This window comes from Ostrinia furnacalis, unplaced genomic scaffold (assembly GCF_004193835.3).
Source record: "Ostrinia furnacalis isolate ACB-3 unplaced genomic scaffold, ASM419383v2 OfSCF2514, whole genome shotgun sequence".
Lineage (NCBI taxonomy): Eukaryota > Metazoa > Arthropoda > Insecta > Lepidoptera > Crambidae > Ostrinia > Ostrinia furnacalis.
In genome coordinates, this window is record NW_021132753.1 from 31,930 (window position 1) to 50,144 (window position 18,215).

Genomic DNA, 18,215 nt, shown 5'->3' on the forward strand with positions numbered 1-18,215 from the left:
GGCGCCGACGCGTCCGGTGGACCGGACACGGGGGCGCCCATCCCGGACACCGACGTCACAGTGGTGCCCGTGCCGGACACGAGTGAGAGTGAACCTGTGCCCACCACTAGCGGGTTGTAAACTTGCACAGAAAGAAATATACTTTATGTTACGTTAAATTGGGTATTCGTTAGATATTCAGCGAAAGTGGTGCCGACCTGTGGCCCGGACACGGGGGCGCCCATCCCGGACACCGACGTCACAGTGGTGCCCGTGCCGGACACGAGTGAGAGTGAAACTGTGCCCACCACTAGCGGGTTGTAAACTTGAGACAGAAAGAAAAAGACTTTATGTGAGATCGGCGCCGACGCGTCCGGTGGCTCGGACACGCGGGCGGCCATCCCGGACACTGACGTTACAACGGTGTCCGTGTCGGACACGAGTGAGAGTGAACCATTACCGACCACTAGCGGGTTGTAAACTTTAGATAGAAATAGTTTTCTTAGGAATCATAATCCTCAGGTAGGTAGATAGGAAATTAAAATAGACTTAACTAACAGATATGCAAAGTGAGGATATTATAGTGTTGCCAGTGTACTGGACACACAAAATGAGAGTGAATTTAGTTAGAAATAGTGACAAAAAGAAATTAGAGATGACTCTTATTAGTAATTTATTAGAGATCTCATATTTAGGATATTATATTGGATAGGACGACTTGTCATAATTTGTGTTCGTTCGTTTCAGCCAAATGACGTCCATTTCTGGACAAAGATAGTGTACAATATTGTATTTTTTTCAACTTATTGCCATTATGAAGTTACAATAGATTCTGGCCTGTGAAAGCGCCAAATATTGAAATTAAACTAATGTCAAGCTTGAAATGTATAAATTTTGGGTTTCATTTCATGATTCGATCCTTTTTCTAAGAGTATGTATTATGAAAGATAAGTTTTTTAACAGTTAAGTTAGGAATGTTGGCTGTGTAAAGAAATATTCTGCTCCATTAGCTGATCTAATGGGTTTTCACCCCAATTTTTAAGTGACCCCTTTGAAAACAAAATTCATATTATAAGTGTATACCATAGAGCAGCGGTTCCCGAAAGGTGGTCCGCGGAACCCTGGGGTTCCGTGGAAAGGCCGCAAGGGTTCCGTAAAAAATATTATCCCACGTTTCGTGACTGACGTTGTTCGCGCGCACCGACTTGTTTACGCTCAAGGGAGGGGCAGGGCGTGCGGGCGGAGTAGTACCTACGGGGGTTCCGCTAGGAAAAGTATAATCAATTAGGGTTCCTTGGCAAAAAAAAATTGGGAAACCCTGCCATAGAGGTCACTTAAAAATTAGAGATTGATGGTGAAAACGGGCATAATTGTAACATTATAAGGCTGCGTTTACACACGCGTGTCAGTACTGACTTCTTGTAAGCGTAATTAACTGTGTCCATCTGTGACCTGTAAAACGTGTTGTCCCTTTTCGCGTCAAGTTTGTTATTATTATGGTGCGTCCACATTGGGCGAACGGGCTCGCTGGTCATCCTGCTCACCCTGCTTTTGAGTGAGCCAGGTTGTCGAGTTTGCCGCGCGAGCCCGTTCGCCCAGTGTGGACGCACCATAAGAATCATAATAAATTATAGTCTTGTAGTGCAAATAGAAATAATATTAAGTTGTTTGCATTTCTGCAAATGTATCAAATGTTTGGGATTAGGGACTAGGTACACTTTATATTCAATTTTTTTCATTGGATAAAATGTCCTAGAGTTAAACTGCATTACCTACAGTCTACTTAATTATAAAGAAGTCTTCTTCCTATTAAAAACAACGTGCAAGCCTAGTGTAAGTTACGATTTTATGTAAGTGCATTTAGCTTTAGGCAACAATTAGCAACTGTAAATGTTTTATGTATTATTGAATAATGTGTTCTTATGATATTGATCAATTAAAAATGCCTATCATTTGTGTATATAATTGTTTATTAAAATTACTGATGCTGCTGAGAAGCTGCTTTATTCCTATGAACGAAACTTTACTATTAAATCAATAATGACAATCATTTTTTATACATAAATTCAATGATTATGTTTAAAATAATAATATGTAACTTATTGCTTTAATCACAGATGTAAATATTCATTAATAAGTTAAGTAAAATTATATTTCTATACAAAACTTAGTCTTTTTATTTCTAAAGGTGAAAAATGACACAACCGTTGAGTAAAAAATAATAAAATATTTATTTCTAAATTATTTTACATTGAAATATACAAACAGTGAATGCTAATAGCTACCTAGCTTCAAATCCAAATTATTCTCATTAATATATTTAATTACATCTGTCATTTCTTCCGTAAAGTCCACGGTGAACATCTGTAACTTTTCGCATGTGTGAATCACATGTTTCACAACCTCTTTGGACACCTCCAGAGTGCAGTCCAACCATAGAAAATTTATGTTCTTGAAACTACCTTTCTCTAACAAATGCATTAACGTAGAATCTAAATTAGTAATCGTCTGATACTTCAAGACCAGTTTCTCTAAGTTCTGAGTACAATCGAGAAAGAATGTCAGTATTTGATCTATGTTAAAATTCTCATTCCCTATTGTTAAACTTTTGAGCTTAGAGAATATTTTTTCTGGTCGCTTGAAATACCTAGGTATAGCAAGACACTTTGACTGAGTCATAAGACACAAGGTACTTATATTAGGACAAAACTGTCCTATGGATAACACGGCATCCAATGTCAATGAATGGTCAATCTCCCAAAGAGAGAAGTGAGTTAAATAGTTGCCTTTTATACTTAAAAGTCGCTGCATTGAATCCGTATAGGAGAAGAATGATAAATCCAACCTGTTTAGCCGTAAATCACTCAATGATATCTGATCCAATATTGCATCTTTGTTGTGTTCTGACAGATGTGTGACTGATAATTCCCTTAAAAATGGGCAAATTTTTATAAGCTTTCTGATGCCATCTGCCGAAGCAAAATGGCTGTTAATTTTCCTGAGACTCAAAGGTCCAATGTCCATGACGGTACCTATCAACGTCGACCCAATATCACACGACTCTATCCTCAACTCCTCTAAAAATGGAAGCTCGCTGATTAACATTATGATGCCAGCTTGAGATACACAGCGACCGACGCGATTTGCTCTCTCATTCCGCGGCGGGTCCATAGCCAGAACTCGTAGATGTTTCAAATGTGCAATAGAACAAAGACCAGCATCGGAGACATTTCTAACTAGAACAGAAGCGTTGAAGAGATATTTACAGATGTCTACTCTAGAGACAATGTTGATTTCTTCGAGTAGGGGACAGCTAACGCCGATAACTTGGAGTATTTCATCGGTACAGATGAATTTGAGATCTAAGACAACTAAACGGCTGAAGTTAGACAAGGTCTCGATCCAGAAATGTTGTGGTATGCCGTTGTCAAGGTCGCATTTGCGGAAGACGGTCATGTTGGGATGCGTGAGGACATGGAGCTGGACTCGAGGGTCTCCTCGGTATTGGCAGCATGTTCTTTCCGAACAGAGGACATCAAATAACCTGGAAAATTAAAAATGCATTAGCTTATGTTATTAAAGTTATCAAAAAATAAGTTGGAAGTTATTAAATTGTAGTAGTGTACATTGAAATTGAAAAAATATCTAAATAAGCAAAGTTACTATTTCATTACCTACTTCATTTTCTACTAAGCACAGTTTAAAGTCAGCTGCGTAATAGGTAATGAAATGTGTACATTTCTTTTAGATTTAACTACAATATCTGCTGGGCTAAAGTTCAACTTTTATCAAAATATATACAGAGCCCCGATTACGGTAATTTTTAACGTCAACAATCCAGACACGCTTCTCGATTCTGCGATACGATTGGTCGTTCAACAGCGTACGTCAGCTGTTTTGACCAATCGTATTGCAGAATCAGAAACGCGTCTGGATTGTAGACGTTAAAAGTTACCGTAATCGGGGCTCTGTTTTGAGACTGCTATAAGTGTAACAACTATCCAAACAACTAGATTAAAATGTTCACTTCTTATTAGAAGTGAAATCAATGGATGACTGGAATGTTTTAAGGTTTCATACTTTATAATAAAGGATGGTTTCTTAGGTTGTTGCACTAGAGCAGTACAATAAATTAGTTAAATATGTTCGCACATTTCACAATGTTAAATTGGAAAATAAGTTTAGCAAACAGATGATAAAAACAACAAGTGTTAGATACCTGACTGGCAGCATTGACATCAGATGGCACTTCAAATCCAAGAAATGACTCTCATATTCGTCAAACATATTCTCTGGATAACTTTTCTCAATAACATAGCAAGCAGAATTAATTAAATTGACGCAGCTTTTGATGCACAACTTGAATAAACTACATGGCTGTTTACGAGGCGACATTTTGAGGACCGAGACTCATACAAGGGAAATAGAAATAAGGTTAATTCAATTAATATCACTAAGTATTGCAGCTGTAGAAGACAACAATCAAAATTCTTTGTTACATTTTCTTTCTGAAATGAGCATTTCAAGTTACACTGCAATCCACTGTTTTGATTCCATTTGCATAATTATATCGATTTGGCCTATGACATTTTGTTTTTTTTTTATTTTGATTAACTTTTTTTTTCTTGGCTTTCGCAGTTTGCGTTTGGTAGTTTCGCCAATGTCTTAAGGATGCGTTCACGTTCACGATTTTCATTTTACATTGATGTGGTCCTCCAAGAGTCATGGTCCGTCTTGATTTGTTGCCTGTTTATCTAATGACCTTTGGTTCAGCTAAAAAAACGTGCAAGTAGACTAGAGCTAGAGTCCAGACTACAGTCTTTTTACAGGCCGATAGTTATCGTTTAATCGGACTGTTAATTAGGGACGTAATGTGCGCACATTTGGTCGACACCGAATACACCGATTTGGTCATAAAGAACTAGAATTTGAATCAGACCGACCACGCCACCACGCCGCGTGTGTGCGTTATGAAGACTTTTTATGGAGGGTAGGTAGGGTACCAGGTAGAGTTCCTACGCTAACCATAAAAGTCATATTTTATATGAGGCACCTAGTCTACTCGACCCCACCAATTATAATATAAGTAAGAGAGGATAATAAAAACAAAAATTTTCTATTATGGAGTTTGATTCGTTAGTTTGTGTTAACAGTTTTCTACTGGGTCCTGGGCCAGGTGTTATAGGGTAGGTAGGTGGGTATTTTAAATAATGGACACGACTTAGATAATTATGAATTAATAAAAACAAAGTGAATTATCCTTTAAATTAATTTATTTTTCATTCTCCTCAGATGAGTTTTACACCTAAAACTAAATTTTGTAATGAAAAATGTTACATTTGTCATAGTAAGTATCTATCTCACTAAAGTGCTCTGTATCTTTATATTTATTTAATATAATATCATGCCTTAAATTAATTGGACTTTATTAAAGTCTAAAAGGTAATTTAGTTGAAATAATAATATTACATTACCTTGTGCTAAATTACAAGTTACTTACTACGTTATAAAATATAAAATTGTACCCAGTTATTTCTATTTTACATTATGATCATTATTAAAATTCGGTTTTTGTAGGTAGTGGAAATTTCAGAAGGGTTCTAGAACTTGTACGACTTTAATTTTATTAAAAGGACTTTTTTCCGGTGAGTAAGTAGGTAGGTGGCACAACGCTATACCTACCCTACCTTTTATTAATAGGTAAATATTAGAAATTTTGGCAAATATGATTTGGCATTTGTATGCTTTGACGAAAATATGAAAATTAAATAACTTCAACGAGCTTTTATGTTTCAGCACAGTCTTTCAGACCGAAAAAATTAGACAAAAAAAAACATACAGACCTACACTCGAATTGAGAACCTCCTTCTTTTTTTGGAGTTGGTTAAAAAGTAGTGAAATTTCTTCCTGAAACGTGAAAGAAAAAAGAAATTGTAGTTTTTCGTATCATTCACTTAATTTTGATGATCGATTCGGCGTAGTAGATAGAGCTTTTAAAATGCTGAAAGTCACATTGTTTTCGCCTTTAGCTTTCCGCCTGATTATTACTTTTTATCAGGTTTAATGTTAGGCCAAGAGCTGTAGCTTAAAAAAGTCTGTAAAGGATTTTATACTTGATCCTGAAAAGCCTGTTAGACCTCTGAAAGACTGAAATCCAGATAGGCGATAGGAGAGACGCTAGTTCATTATAAAAAGTAAAGGAAATGCATTTAATTTTTTTTCAGAAGTAGTTAAAATGAATCTAAATAATGCGTACCTACAACTACTTATAGTTAGTTACGCATTATAAATATCTCACTAGTTTATTTATATAGATAATAGTCGTTATTTTTTCAATAAAATTACGTTTTATGTGCCTTAAACTACATATTATTTACATAGTAACATCTTTTTTATCGTAACATCTATTAGAATTCGAAAAATTTCTACAGAATAATAATTTGTTTGGCACTAAAATCACTAAAATGGACATTAAATGCAGTTATTTTATATTTTCATAGAAATATACCTACCTATCTAAATTTTATGTTGTAAATTAAATTTTCAATATTTATTTGACATTTAATATAAATAACTGGAACAATATTTTCATGTTTTTAAGTTGTGCTTTTTACAGAAAATAAATTTGAAGTTCATAAAAAACTAATTTATGGATAAGTAAAAGGTAGAATCTGACTTTAATTTCCTGGTGAATTTAATTTATAATTTAGTTCCAAAATTTTTGTATTCATCGAATAAAGTATGATTCTACCAGAACGTATTTTTTTATCTTTTTAATAGTTTATTTTACTGTAGGGATTAAAAAAATAATCGACGAACATCCAAATTTCATCAATGGCATTATTTTTATTTGACAGCTTTTGGGAGCACCCTGGATTTTTGATAAAAGAGCCACTTTAGTTCAATATACCACTGAGACAATAACAATAAATATGATTATGTGTACGATAATTAATTATTTATCTAATTAATGTAAGTACTTATTACAATAACAAAATTCGAAAGTAGAAAGGAACTGACACATTTATAAACTTTATTAAATAAAATAATATTAAAATTCGTGACTTGGATAATAAGTAAGTAACATTATTAATTATATTTTAATTTAGTTAACATTTAACTGTTTTACAATTTAAATAGAAACATACAGATTTTTATGTTAATGCTATTATAATAAAAACTGGACTACACTGTTTTTTTGTGCTTTACCGCCCAGAAAGTATATTTGTAATACAAAACATATCAACAATATTCGTTCGTCTCTAACATAAGAAGTTAAACTTCTAAATTAATTACCTAAGGACGAACTAAGAATATCTATATTCGATAGTATTATTCGTTCAGCTAAATTATACTTAGAAGAGTCGAAAACTACGTTTACAGTCTAGATTTTAACTTAAATAGTTTTAGAGATTAAAAATAAGTATCCAGTGAGCTATTCTACAAACGTAACAAATATTATGTACGACGTTTCTTCGTAGAACAAAATGATCACCATTGATAATTGACCCACACCCAAATTCCCAGCGTTGGAAGTTATATTACCATTTCTTTCGTTACTTACAACCCTCAAATCTTGTCCGTTATTATCAATTTCATAATCACTAACGATAGAATCCCTTCTATTCATTGCATTTGGTCTGCGTTCACGATTTTCATCACTTTCAGATCTTTGATTCTTTACATGGACTTTAAATTTACCGAGTTTTCTTTGTCTAGTACGTTCGCTATGACAAGGTGGGGTAGGATCATTATTATAAGATTTTGGTTCTTTAAACGATTGTATTTTAACATGTCCTCTATTAGTCGAAATATTGCTAGATTCTGGCTGCAAATTATTACTTTTGTTAGCTTGGACCAAATGTTTATAATCCCTGTTCATATTGAAAGAATAAGTATTAAGACTTGAGCCACTGTCACAATTTCTTTTATTCTTTTCATATGGATTAAGCAAAACATCACGTTTTAGATGTTGTTTTTTATTACTATTGATCGTAACTTCTCTTCTGTCACATCTAATTTCCTTACTTTTATCTCCACTTAACCCTTGATGTATTTCTTCTCTTCTCAGACTGTCCTCAACATTTCTCTCTAAACAATTATCATTACTTAAACTAAAAGAGTATTTCGATTTCTTACGATTATTTTTGATAGTATCCTCTACGCTACAAGATGGCTCTTCGCCTTTAATGCGACTATACTGATCGTCTAGATGATTTTCAAAATCACGCGATATAGTGGTCAGTCTTGGCTCGACTGATTTGGAGTTATTAACTATACTTTTGTGACCATCGGGCCTGTGAGTTGGCCCGTGAGTGTGAGTGGATCAGAGCCTCTTATGAGAATCGGTGGATGAGCTCTTCAGGGATCCGAACCGGCGAGTTTGGGAGGGTGCAGGAGTGGTTTCCCGGTCGAGGCTGGCGGCTCGGAGGATCAGCCCTCTTGACTGGCGAAGAGTTAAATCTGGACGACTCTGAAGACAAAAAAACGGACGACATCGTAAAAATGACATTTTGCAATCACCTTGCTTATCAATACGTTCAAATTCCCAATGTAATTCCAACCCTAACACTGATTCAAGACAATAATGTGGGTCAGTGCTGAGGAGAATAGCGCAAGAAACTCAGTCACTATTGTGAGCCCCTTTCCAAAGGTTTACAAAATTATTTAGATCCAAGTTATAGACAGTTACCTACATTTTAAACATTTCTATCTTGTGAAAAAATAAATGACCTACAATAAAATTCTAGTCTAAACTCAATGCCATATCTCTTTCAATATACTTATCATTTTTACGACAAAGAGACCAAGAGAAGTGCTTTAAAACGATCATGTGTGAAACTTCATACCTGTTCCACCAGAGATCCACCCCGCTGCTGCCTGGTTTCCCTCCCAGATCTACTGCTGGCTTCCGTGAAGGAGGTCTCCATGGACCGCTGTGAGGGGTCGCTGATGGACTGAGAGAGAAGGTGCGTGGTGGATGAGGAGTTGGAGTCTTCGATGTTGGAGAATTCGTCCGCGCTGTCATCTCTTTGGAGCGTGTCGGATTCCTGTAAGGTCATAACTAGTTTTGTCATTTTTAATATTTACAACTTTAAGAACTTCCATACAAATTATGAAAGTTGTATAGCTAAGAAGTCTGAAAAGAGTTTAAGACTTCGACTCTCCTTCATATTTATTGAAACTGTCAATACATGATTTCATATTATACAATCTGAACCTCAGTTGAGTAGGTATTAAAGGTTTTTTTCAAGGGAAGGGAATATCCAGTCAATGTAACTTTAAAGCTAAAACCCAAACGGAGGAAGACTGCAGAAGTTTTGTTATAATTTTTCAGAATTGTCACAATAGATCGTTGGATATCCAATAAAATTTGAATGGTGTCGAAAAACCAGACTAAAAATAATACTCTAGCTACACAGTTTTCCTTTAATATCCTGACCTCCTCCTCCCGAAGCGTGGATGGGAAGTGGTGTCTCCTTACATCATCCCTCTCCTTTTCCCTCTCTCGCTTTTCCAACTCGTCTGCCAGCATCATTACCTCCCAGTCACCACCGCTACCTGCAAAAACAAAATGGTGGAACATTTTACTTACTATCTTACCTACTAAACTTTTAAATTTTCCAATATGAAATTCTTCAATTGTGGTTTACTTTACACATTTCTCTGAGAATAGAAACCATGACATCTGAGTGGAAGGAGTCCAAAATCAAAAAATCAAAATCAAAATCATTTATTCAGTTTAGACCACAAGTGGCACTTATGAACGTCAAAAAATAAGAAAAGGTAGCCCTTATGGGGCATTTTACATGTCTCTTTATCTTTTGGGCCCTACCAGCGCTTCGAGAAAAACATAATTGGCAAGTGCTGAGAAGAAACGCCGGAACAAACTCAGTCACCACTTATTGCCAGTATTGGTACGTCCACCTTGCTAACCATTGGAACACGATAAGTGGAAAACGAAATAACAGTAATTTATTACCTCTGATTGGAGAGACACTGCTGTGACTCGAACTGCTGGCACGACCTCTTCGCGAGCTGTTCTCAACGAACTCTTCGAACATTGGCGTGCGAGGCAAAGACTCCGAGTCACTGCTTGAAGATGTGGAGGTACTGTAAAGAAAGAANCAGTTATTTATAGAAGAATTTATTAGTAATTTAAGTAAACATACATATTATGTAGCTTACATCACACAATTCGAGGAATACGGACTTTAGGCGGATGAAGTTACAGGGAGTGACGTCCCATCTCTGTACCTATTTTTATATAAACTGATTCTATGGAACATGGTTTTGAAAGATCATAAAAAGGACTTTTATGCAAAATATAACTTTATCCAATATTTAAATGCCAAACTGTGTTACTTACGTGTCACTCCAGCTGTAATCGCTGCCCATATCGAGGACCACCTCGTTGCAGTTAGCTGGTGTCTTGTGCGACGCGCCGCGGTAGCCGAAGAACGAGCCCAGACTGAACTTGCGGTGTTGACGCTGCCCACTGGATTCTGTGATGGTGGATAGACAGGACTTATGTTTATTGTTACTCATAACTGGCATAAACTGCTTTTAGTTTATTGTTTGCTAAAAAAATAATGCTTTAGAGCCTGAGCTAAGCCTACTTAGCTCCAGGCTAAAAATTGTTTTCTGCAGGCTTAAAAAAACTTTTTCATCAGCACTCGTTCTTTCATGACTTAACTTCTCTACTCAACCACAACCACAAGTTTTATTGTAATATTTTTTAGTTTAGAGATGGCGAATGAGTTTCACCAGATACCTTTGGATGAGTAATCAACATGATTCTTCCAGTATGTCAAAGATGTTATGTGTTCGTGCATGATCTTCATCAATTGACTATAAAAGCACCAGTCTGATTAAAACAAAGTAAATATCACCTTGAATGAAGAAAAATAATGCCTAAATTATATTAATGTACCTTGACGATAGCTTATGATCCACAAAGGTACACGAAGAACAACTTACTTTTATCATTTCTCCCAGTGTGATGCATCCCAGTATCGACGGATAGCGTCTTCTTGATCTTCGACTTGGTGGTGTCGAGGTGGCTGCCGAAGAAGTGGAACGGGTGGATGCCGCGCCTGCTGCTGCGGAGACTGGACTGCTCTGGGCTGAGGAGGGAGCGGTCTTCGGAGGTCATTTGCGGGGAAATTGGCCTGGAGAAAATGTGTTGATAGATCCCTCTGGTATATTTTGGTAGTATGTCTTTATGTGTATGTGCAGTATAGTTGCATAGCATTAGTGTACCCTAAGTGCATTCTAAATCTAAGTCGTGTGCCATGTGAGGTCTAGATAATATTGATATAGTGTTTTTAAAATTTTATTAGTGATATGTGAGTAGTTGAGCTGTTGAGCATGAGTTTGCTATTTCTAATAATTTATTAATAGACACGCTTAACTAGAATATAGTTTTCTATGATTGTGTCTCTAAAGCGAATCTGATAATAATATCTACTAATAAACTGTAAATGAAACGGGACTAGCCTAATTTTTTGAGGTATTTAAATCTACTTTTAAAATGAATTTACCTTGTCAAATCCTGCATCTCCATGCTCTCTTGATCACTCTGGTCTTCCCAAGACTTCCTCTGCCGCAGCTTCGCCGCTCGTTTCCGCGAATACGTTCCCGCCTTCCCATCTAGATTTAAATCTAGCCTCTTTGCTTTACTTAGCGTCCATTCCTCCTTGCTGGAACTTGTTTTATCAGGTCTACTCGACAGAGATTCAGCTAAGCTTTGCAATTCTGAATATGAAAGCTTCCCTAGTTCAATGCCTCCTGTCAACTCTGATAACTTGTCATCTGTTAAGTCTACCGGTCCATAAGTTTCCTCTATTTCGGTTTCTTTCGCTTCAGTATTTTCTTTTTCTTCCTCATCTGCACTTGCTGTTGGGGGTGATGTGGCAAAAACTGTGTCCAGGGAATCTCCTCTCTGAAAAAGAAATTCTTTTCTGAGATCCATAAGACCTCACGTTTAAGAAAGACATTATACATGGTGCAAATTTAGCTCTACTTTAAATCAAGTGGCATAAATATTGTGCCCTTGTATTTACAAGTACTTAACGGTCTTCATCTCATCCATAAACAAAAAAGAAATTACCATAAAGCCTTCCTCAGCACCAGATATGTCTTCGCTGCCAGAGCTACCATTTTTAGACAATGGTTGGCTCACAACAGTGTCCGGGGTAGCTAATGGTGATACCTCTTCAGTAGGCAGAATAGGAGCCCCTGGGAGACCCAATCTTTCCAACTCTTGAATTCTTTTTTGCAGCTGGCTTATTATCTCATCGCGCTTTTTTACTTCATTTTCTAGGCTGTTAAATCTAGAACAATAAATAAGGATGTAATTATGGTAAGTTTAGTCAAAGAGTTATTGTTATTAGAGCAGTTATAATCAAGTACCTTTCTTGAAATTTTCCCTGCACATCATGTAGATGCCCTTGTATGACTTGTTTAATCCCGAGTAACACCTCTCCAAAGTACTCTTGTTCTTCTAGCGAACCTGAAACAGTAAATTAATCAATTTCCAATTTAAACAATTTTTTTTTATATTAAACAGTGAAATTGCTATCTTACCTCTCAGTAGTTTTCTTTGATTAGCCACGGCTGATATTATAGTAAGCTTAGGTTTTTCCGAAGGGACTTTGATTTCCTCAGGCCTTAATGATTTCAGGTCATACATTGGGTCTATATTTTGGGGCAAATCATATTCTGGTCTAATGTTTAATCCATATTCTTGTTGATTACTAGGAACAGTTTCACTTGGTGGCTTTGAGGGTGGATTGTCAAGGAAAACTGAATCGCTGTCCGGATCTGTCATTGATAACGGAGATAATTGCGGTTCGTCCGGTATTCTAAACATATCAGCATTACTATCAACGGGCGCACTTCCTGGGGGAGATGGTAACGTATGCCGATGAAACGTAACACTTTTGGCAAATTTCGAATGTCTAGCAGCATATCCTTCTAAAGTAGGTGCTCGTATTAACCTCCGTAGTTCATTAGTTCTTTCAGGGCTTTCACTTGGAGTCACATCTTCTGATAACTTCTTCAAAATAGACTTCAGGGTTCGCCTTTCTAAAGTTTCATTCGATTCATGGCATCCTATTGCATCACTCGATTTTCTTTTGAATTTCCTCTTATACATTGTGCTACCTTCAGAATGGCTCCTAGTTAGAGTATCGCAAAGCAAATCTTCAGACGAACTTGTACAGTCTAGACTTGAGCTGCGAAACTTTACGACTTGTTCTAGTTCAGCCAATTTTTGTCTCTCATTTAATATTTTCAGCTTTTTCACAAATGGTAGCCCTCCGTATTCGGGCGATAAATCGTCTATTGATCTGTATTTTTTTACTCTAGGTAGCAACATTCCTCCTGGTACATTTTTTGGGTCAGCTGTTTTCGTCGCGTTATTCTTTTTTGGGGATAAAGTTAATAAATCTAAAGACTTTTCTTGGACGGGTTCCAAAGGGCCTGTTAAGCAAATCTTAGGTTTATCTTGCTTAACGTTATCACTATCACTTTCAAGATTATTATTGTCTATTTTAACAAGCTCTGCCGTAGTAACTAGAGGCACACTAATATTTACAATCGCTTCAGTTTTACATTCCTCACTACCATCTTTAGTTTCGGTATCTTTCTTTTCTTCTAAACTAGATTTGCTTTGGCTCTTAGACTCCCCTAAAATAGCGGCCTTTTTTAGTTTTGTCCAAGGTTTCTTAGTTTTAACTTCCTCTTTACTCTCAGTGGTTTGTAAAGGTGTTATTTCAATGGAAGCTTTATCTATTGGAATTGGTTTGCTTCGTTCTACTGTAGCACTGTCATTGTCTTTTTGAACTCCAAGTAATTTCAGCTTATCTCTAAAAGTTGATCCTACAGCTTTAGCTGGTGATTTAATTTTGCTTACTACTGAATGAGGAATAGATATTAGGTTACTTTCTGTTTTAGGAGTGGGTTCAACCACTGCTGCGGGTTTTTCACTAACATCTTTATTTAGGGGCTGACATACAGCAGTGCCGTCACTTTGCACTTGTAATATCTTATCTTTAAAACTAACTTTAGGTCGAGAAGCACCATCGCTAGAGCCAGACGAATTCTTCCTGGAAGTTTTTGTTGTGGGACTATGTAATTTTCCTGGGCTACTTGATTCTGAACTTTTTCTGATAGGACTGAGGGTTTTAATCGTTGGACTTAGGGGACTTTTTATTGAACTGGGGCTGATGGTATCTGAGCTTGAAGGTTGATTGCTGGTTGATGGTGTCAGCTGATTCTTCTCTCTCTCTTCCTTGGCCTTCAGGAGTAATAATCTTTGAAGGAGAGGAAGGCCAGCTCCTATGACTTCTGCTTCTCCGTCAGGAGCAGAGCTGGTTGAGGGAGTGGGTTGTGCTGGAGGTGGAGATATGACAGAAGATGTTGAATGCCTTTGTTTCGCTACTTTTTCTTCACGATCCTGTCAAAAAATATCAGTATAAGTAATTGATATAGCATGATCAAAACTTTTATCACTATTTTATAAGAATGAAGTTGGATTTGTACCTGTTTTTCTTTGAGCAGTTTCAGTCGCGACAGCAAAGGTAGTCCAGCTCCAATTGGCGAGATGCACTTTTCTCCATCTTTACTGCCTGATGTGGTTTCCCCATTGATATCCTGTAACGTGAAAAACTAATTAGACCAGCTCAAATGTTTGACTGATAATTTATTGGTCTGTTGGGACAGAAAAGTTCTGGATTGGCAACCATAGGCCGGAAGATGTAGTGTGCAGGTCTCGCACTAGGTGGACCAACCAACGATCTGGTGCAGGTCGTGGGAAACACCTGGATGCCTGCAGCGCAGTACCAGTCGTGGAAATCCTTGAGGAAGGCCTGTGTCCAGCAGTGGACATTATTTGGCTGAAACGAACGAATTATTAGCTTTCGCCTACCTCATGGTTGTGAGGTTGTGAGTCGTCACTCTCAACTCTCGGCATCCTCCTGAGGACCTTGGCGTCGGAGGTACCAGTCCTTTCGGTCCCGGCTAGGGCTTGCAGTTCTAGGGATTCCCCGGAACGGCGGGTAGCTCGGGACCTACTACGGATCGCGTTGCGGATACCCTACGAATGACAGAACAGGTGAGGGGTCAGGTTGTACAATCATAATACTAAAAGGGTGAATGCAGTATCAGTAGGTAAGTTAGTAAAAAATATGGTAACTGTTTAGTTAGTTTGAGTACGATTTTCAGTTCTTATCATAAATGACTGAATTTTTTTAGGTTTGGATCATGCTGTAGTAATGAGTTTCTAATTTAGGTACTGCAAACAATATTAATGCAAACATTTGTCGATAGAATAATATTTAAGACTATCAATATTGATCATGGATAAACCTAGAAAATCTACCATATTTAAATAATGGTAGGTACCTAGTAAGTTCATAAAGTTTAAAAAAAAAACAGAAGACTACACAAGAAAATGGAAAACTGTTCTTGTTCGTTCTGTTCAGCAAATAAATAATTTATATCATCACCTTTTTACTAGCATTGTAAACAATACACGAAGGCAAGTCTTTCGAGACAATTCATTAATCTGTTTCGTTTCACCGAAGGGCGATTAATCTTGGCGCGGAAAGCGCTTAAGAGCGGTTTCAGACTAGCGTTTTACATGCGCGTTTAAGCTCGTTTTTGGAATGGGACTATTCCCACCTCTCATTCCCACTGCTGCAACTTCTGTGTAGCCAGAATCAAAACCCAACAAGTGAAGGTCAAGTTTGTCCCAGGGGAAAGTTAGGTAAATTGTCATTGGATCGGCAACGAAATTAGTGGGCATAGGAGGAGTTCGAAATTCAGGTTCGACTTCGAAATCAAAGGTAAATTTACTTAAGAGCGAGAGACCACTTTCGGTTCGAGCGAACACGCTGAAATATGCATGTGTAGGTACCTTTTTTTTTTTCGGGGGGCCGATAGGATTAGCCGGGACCATGTGTAGGTACCTACGCTAGTACAGTTTTTTGTAGCGCGTTGTAGCACGCGTGTAAACGCGTATGCAACGACCGTAGTAGGTATACGCGCAGAAAAAAACTCTAGTCTGAAACCGCCCTAAACTTGAGGGTAAACGAATTGTGTAAGATGGCCGCTGTAAATTGTAATCCCTCTCAAGTCGGATAAATGTAGGGTGTTTTAATTTACGGCCCAAAATGAAGTTTTGTTTTATAATGTATTTTTAATTTAATTAGAAGCGATGACCGAGATTTTTCGCACATGTGCTTTTGTGAATTTTGGTCAGTTTAAAAGTGCTCTATTAAAGCGAACTTTTTGAGAAAAAAAATTTTTTTTTAGTGGTAAGTTCAGAATATCAGACTCACGTCAGTGTTCCGAGTTTTCAATAGGTACACTCTAAGTATAATCTTTAAAATAGTTCTTTAAACTAAGATTTTAATTAAAAAAAAGTTTTGCTTGTCCTACAGATAATTTTGTAACTAACTGATATAACTGTTCTAAGTAACGTTTCCCAAGAGTATTAGAAATATTCTATTACAAACCTTAACATCGCTCCTTATTTTATGCACAATACGTTTTGGGCCGCTGTCGTCCCCGGCTATCTTGTCCGGGCTTAGGTCTCCTGAAAATCAATTTACTAGGGTAAAATACTAAGCAAAATAATAGAAATTTATGAGGAACTTGTAGATAAAACTGGCCTTTATTTTTAACTGACTTCTTTTAAAGTAAAATTATCCATTCTGTTAGCTCTAATAACGAAGAAACTAAAGCCATGTGTGCTTGTATTTTTGAAAAACATAGAAATAACAGATTTTGTATAGGTAATATTAGGCAGCAGTTACCACTAAGAAGAGTTACCCCAATTTATTTTGTACTTTGTTATCATCATCCACTGCAAGAAACGTCCTCTGCGATTTACCAAAAGCAAATGAAGGATTTGGTCTGCACTCCCCACAAAGGCGAGACGGATTGGGGAGGCTTTCGTGCTGTATAACTTTATAAAAAAACCCTCCTTTTGGCGCAGTCGGCTAAAAAGTGTTCAAAATCTATTTCGTTGTATTGTGTGGTGATTTTACGCGACTCTACAGTCTACGGCATATCAGACTATTAATTTTTGTTTTAAAATGGAACTTATTGCAACTGTATAAGATACCACGGTGCTTATGTTGATGTGCTGTTGTCTATACATCAATGACTCACTTTTCGCATGTTTCCGAGACATGTTCTTCGCCTCTTGCAGCCTCTTTCTGCCCAGGGTCTGGAGTATGTCCTGAGCTTCGGGGTAGTCCTTCATGGCTGCTAGGACATCTTCCCGGGACAGGGAAAACAGTTCCGAGTACCCTACAGATCGCACGTCTGCTGTTCGCCTGTGGACATGGAAGAAATGATAAAAATCAAGGTTTCGAGACCCTTATAATGGAGCCTCAAAGTTGTAGAACAAATCTCTCCTACCACTTTGAGAATTAAAGATGGAATGGTAATGAACAGATTTGAAATACAGACGGAGTGGTAGAGAAGAGAGAGATTGGTGCTATTGTAGTTGAATTCAGATTTAAGCACAGTACAGGTATGGCTTGAATTCTGTTAAGTTTATTGAAATATTGAAACTATAGTAGTGGGATTTCTTCAACATGTGAATATTTCAAATAAGTAGTGTGCGGTAAATTCAGAGATAGCTGATCTTCTAACAGGACACAATAGAAAGATCAGCCGAAGAGGAGAGAAAGGTCTTGAAATAGTTCGATTAAAAATTATGTTCTTACTTGTTAAGTCCATCCAGGTTCAGTATTCCTATTTCCCCGAAGAAGTCTCCAGCCTTCATAGTCGTCAGAACTCGTCCCGTTTCTGATATAACTTCTAGAATTCCGTCTGCTATTATGAACATCTCCCTGGCCACTTCCCCTGCAATTATAATGGTCTTAAAATAGAGCCCTGTAGGAGTCCTAGCATATATGAGTAAGTTAGTTGGTTATTTTCTTAAATGATACGTTAAATAACTGAAACACAATACGTTACGTTATAAGTAATTATACGAGGATATACAAAAAAAATCTAGTTTTACTTTCCAAATAGTTTGTTAGTTTACTCACCTTTCCTACATATTGAGTCTCCTGGCGTAAATATGTAGGCTTTCATTTTTAATACTAGATCATGAAGGAACTCTGGTTGACACTCTTGGAAAATAGTCACCTGTGAATGAGAAAGAGTTGACCATTTAGCTTTTAGGTCATATACGTCGTGACATTTTATCAAAT

General features: G+C 37.1%; 2 protein-coding genes across 2 annotated transcripts in view; both read right to left on the bottom strand.

Moving 5' to 3' along the window:
• Positions 1 to 1,281: 1,281 nt before the first annotated feature.
• On the bottom strand, positions 1,282 to 4,553 carry LOC114355796 (uncharacterized). Its single transcript, XM_028308816.1, has 2 exons — positions 4,199 to 4,553; positions 1,282 to 3,523 (listed from the first exon to the last, which is right to left on the bottom strand). Exons 1-2 carry the CDS (start codon positions 4,372 to 4,374, stop codon positions 2,254 to 2,256), a joined length of 1,446 nt encoding a protein of 481 aa, XP_028164617.1. The 5' UTR covers positions 4,375 to 4,553; the 3' UTR covers positions 1,282 to 2,253.
• Positions 4,554 to 7,391: 2,838 nt separating this feature from the next.
• The window catches only part of Cngl (Cyclic nucleotide-gated ion channel-like), a 184,034-nt gene continuing 173,210 nt past the window's right edge, over positions 7,392 to 18,215 (bottom strand). Inside the window, 16 exon segments of the mRNA XM_028308815.1 lie at positions 7,392 to 8,452; positions 8,829 to 9,029; positions 9,422 to 9,540; positions 9,962 to 10,092; positions 10,349 to 10,484; positions 10,960 to 11,150; positions 11,523 to 11,923; positions 12,092 to 12,314; positions 12,394 to 12,493; positions 12,568 to 14,440; positions 14,527 to 14,637; positions 14,912 to 15,079; positions 16,503 to 16,579; positions 17,161 to 17,327; positions 17,724 to 17,862; positions 18,051 to 18,150. Of these exon segments, the coding sequence (XP_028164616.1) occupies positions 8,306 to 8,452; positions 8,829 to 9,029; positions 9,422 to 9,540; positions 9,962 to 10,092; positions 10,349 to 10,484; positions 10,960 to 11,150; positions 11,523 to 11,923; positions 12,092 to 12,314; positions 12,394 to 12,493; positions 12,568 to 14,440; positions 14,527 to 14,637; positions 14,912 to 15,079; positions 16,503 to 16,579; positions 17,161 to 17,327; positions 17,724 to 17,862; positions 18,051 to 18,150 (4,284 nt within the window). The 3' untranslated portion in view covers positions 7,392 to 8,305.

Bases quoted from the DNA above. Each gene is read 5' to 3' on its own strand.
- LOC114355796 (XM_028308816.1), bottom strand. From the start codon at position 4,374: ATGTCGCCTCGTAAACAGCCATGTAGTTTATTCAAGTTGTGCATCAAA. The intron at 3,524-4,198 runs GTATCTAACACT...TTAATTTTCCAG, and splicing joins ATGTCAATGCTGCCAGTCAG to GTTATTTGATGTCCTCTGTT.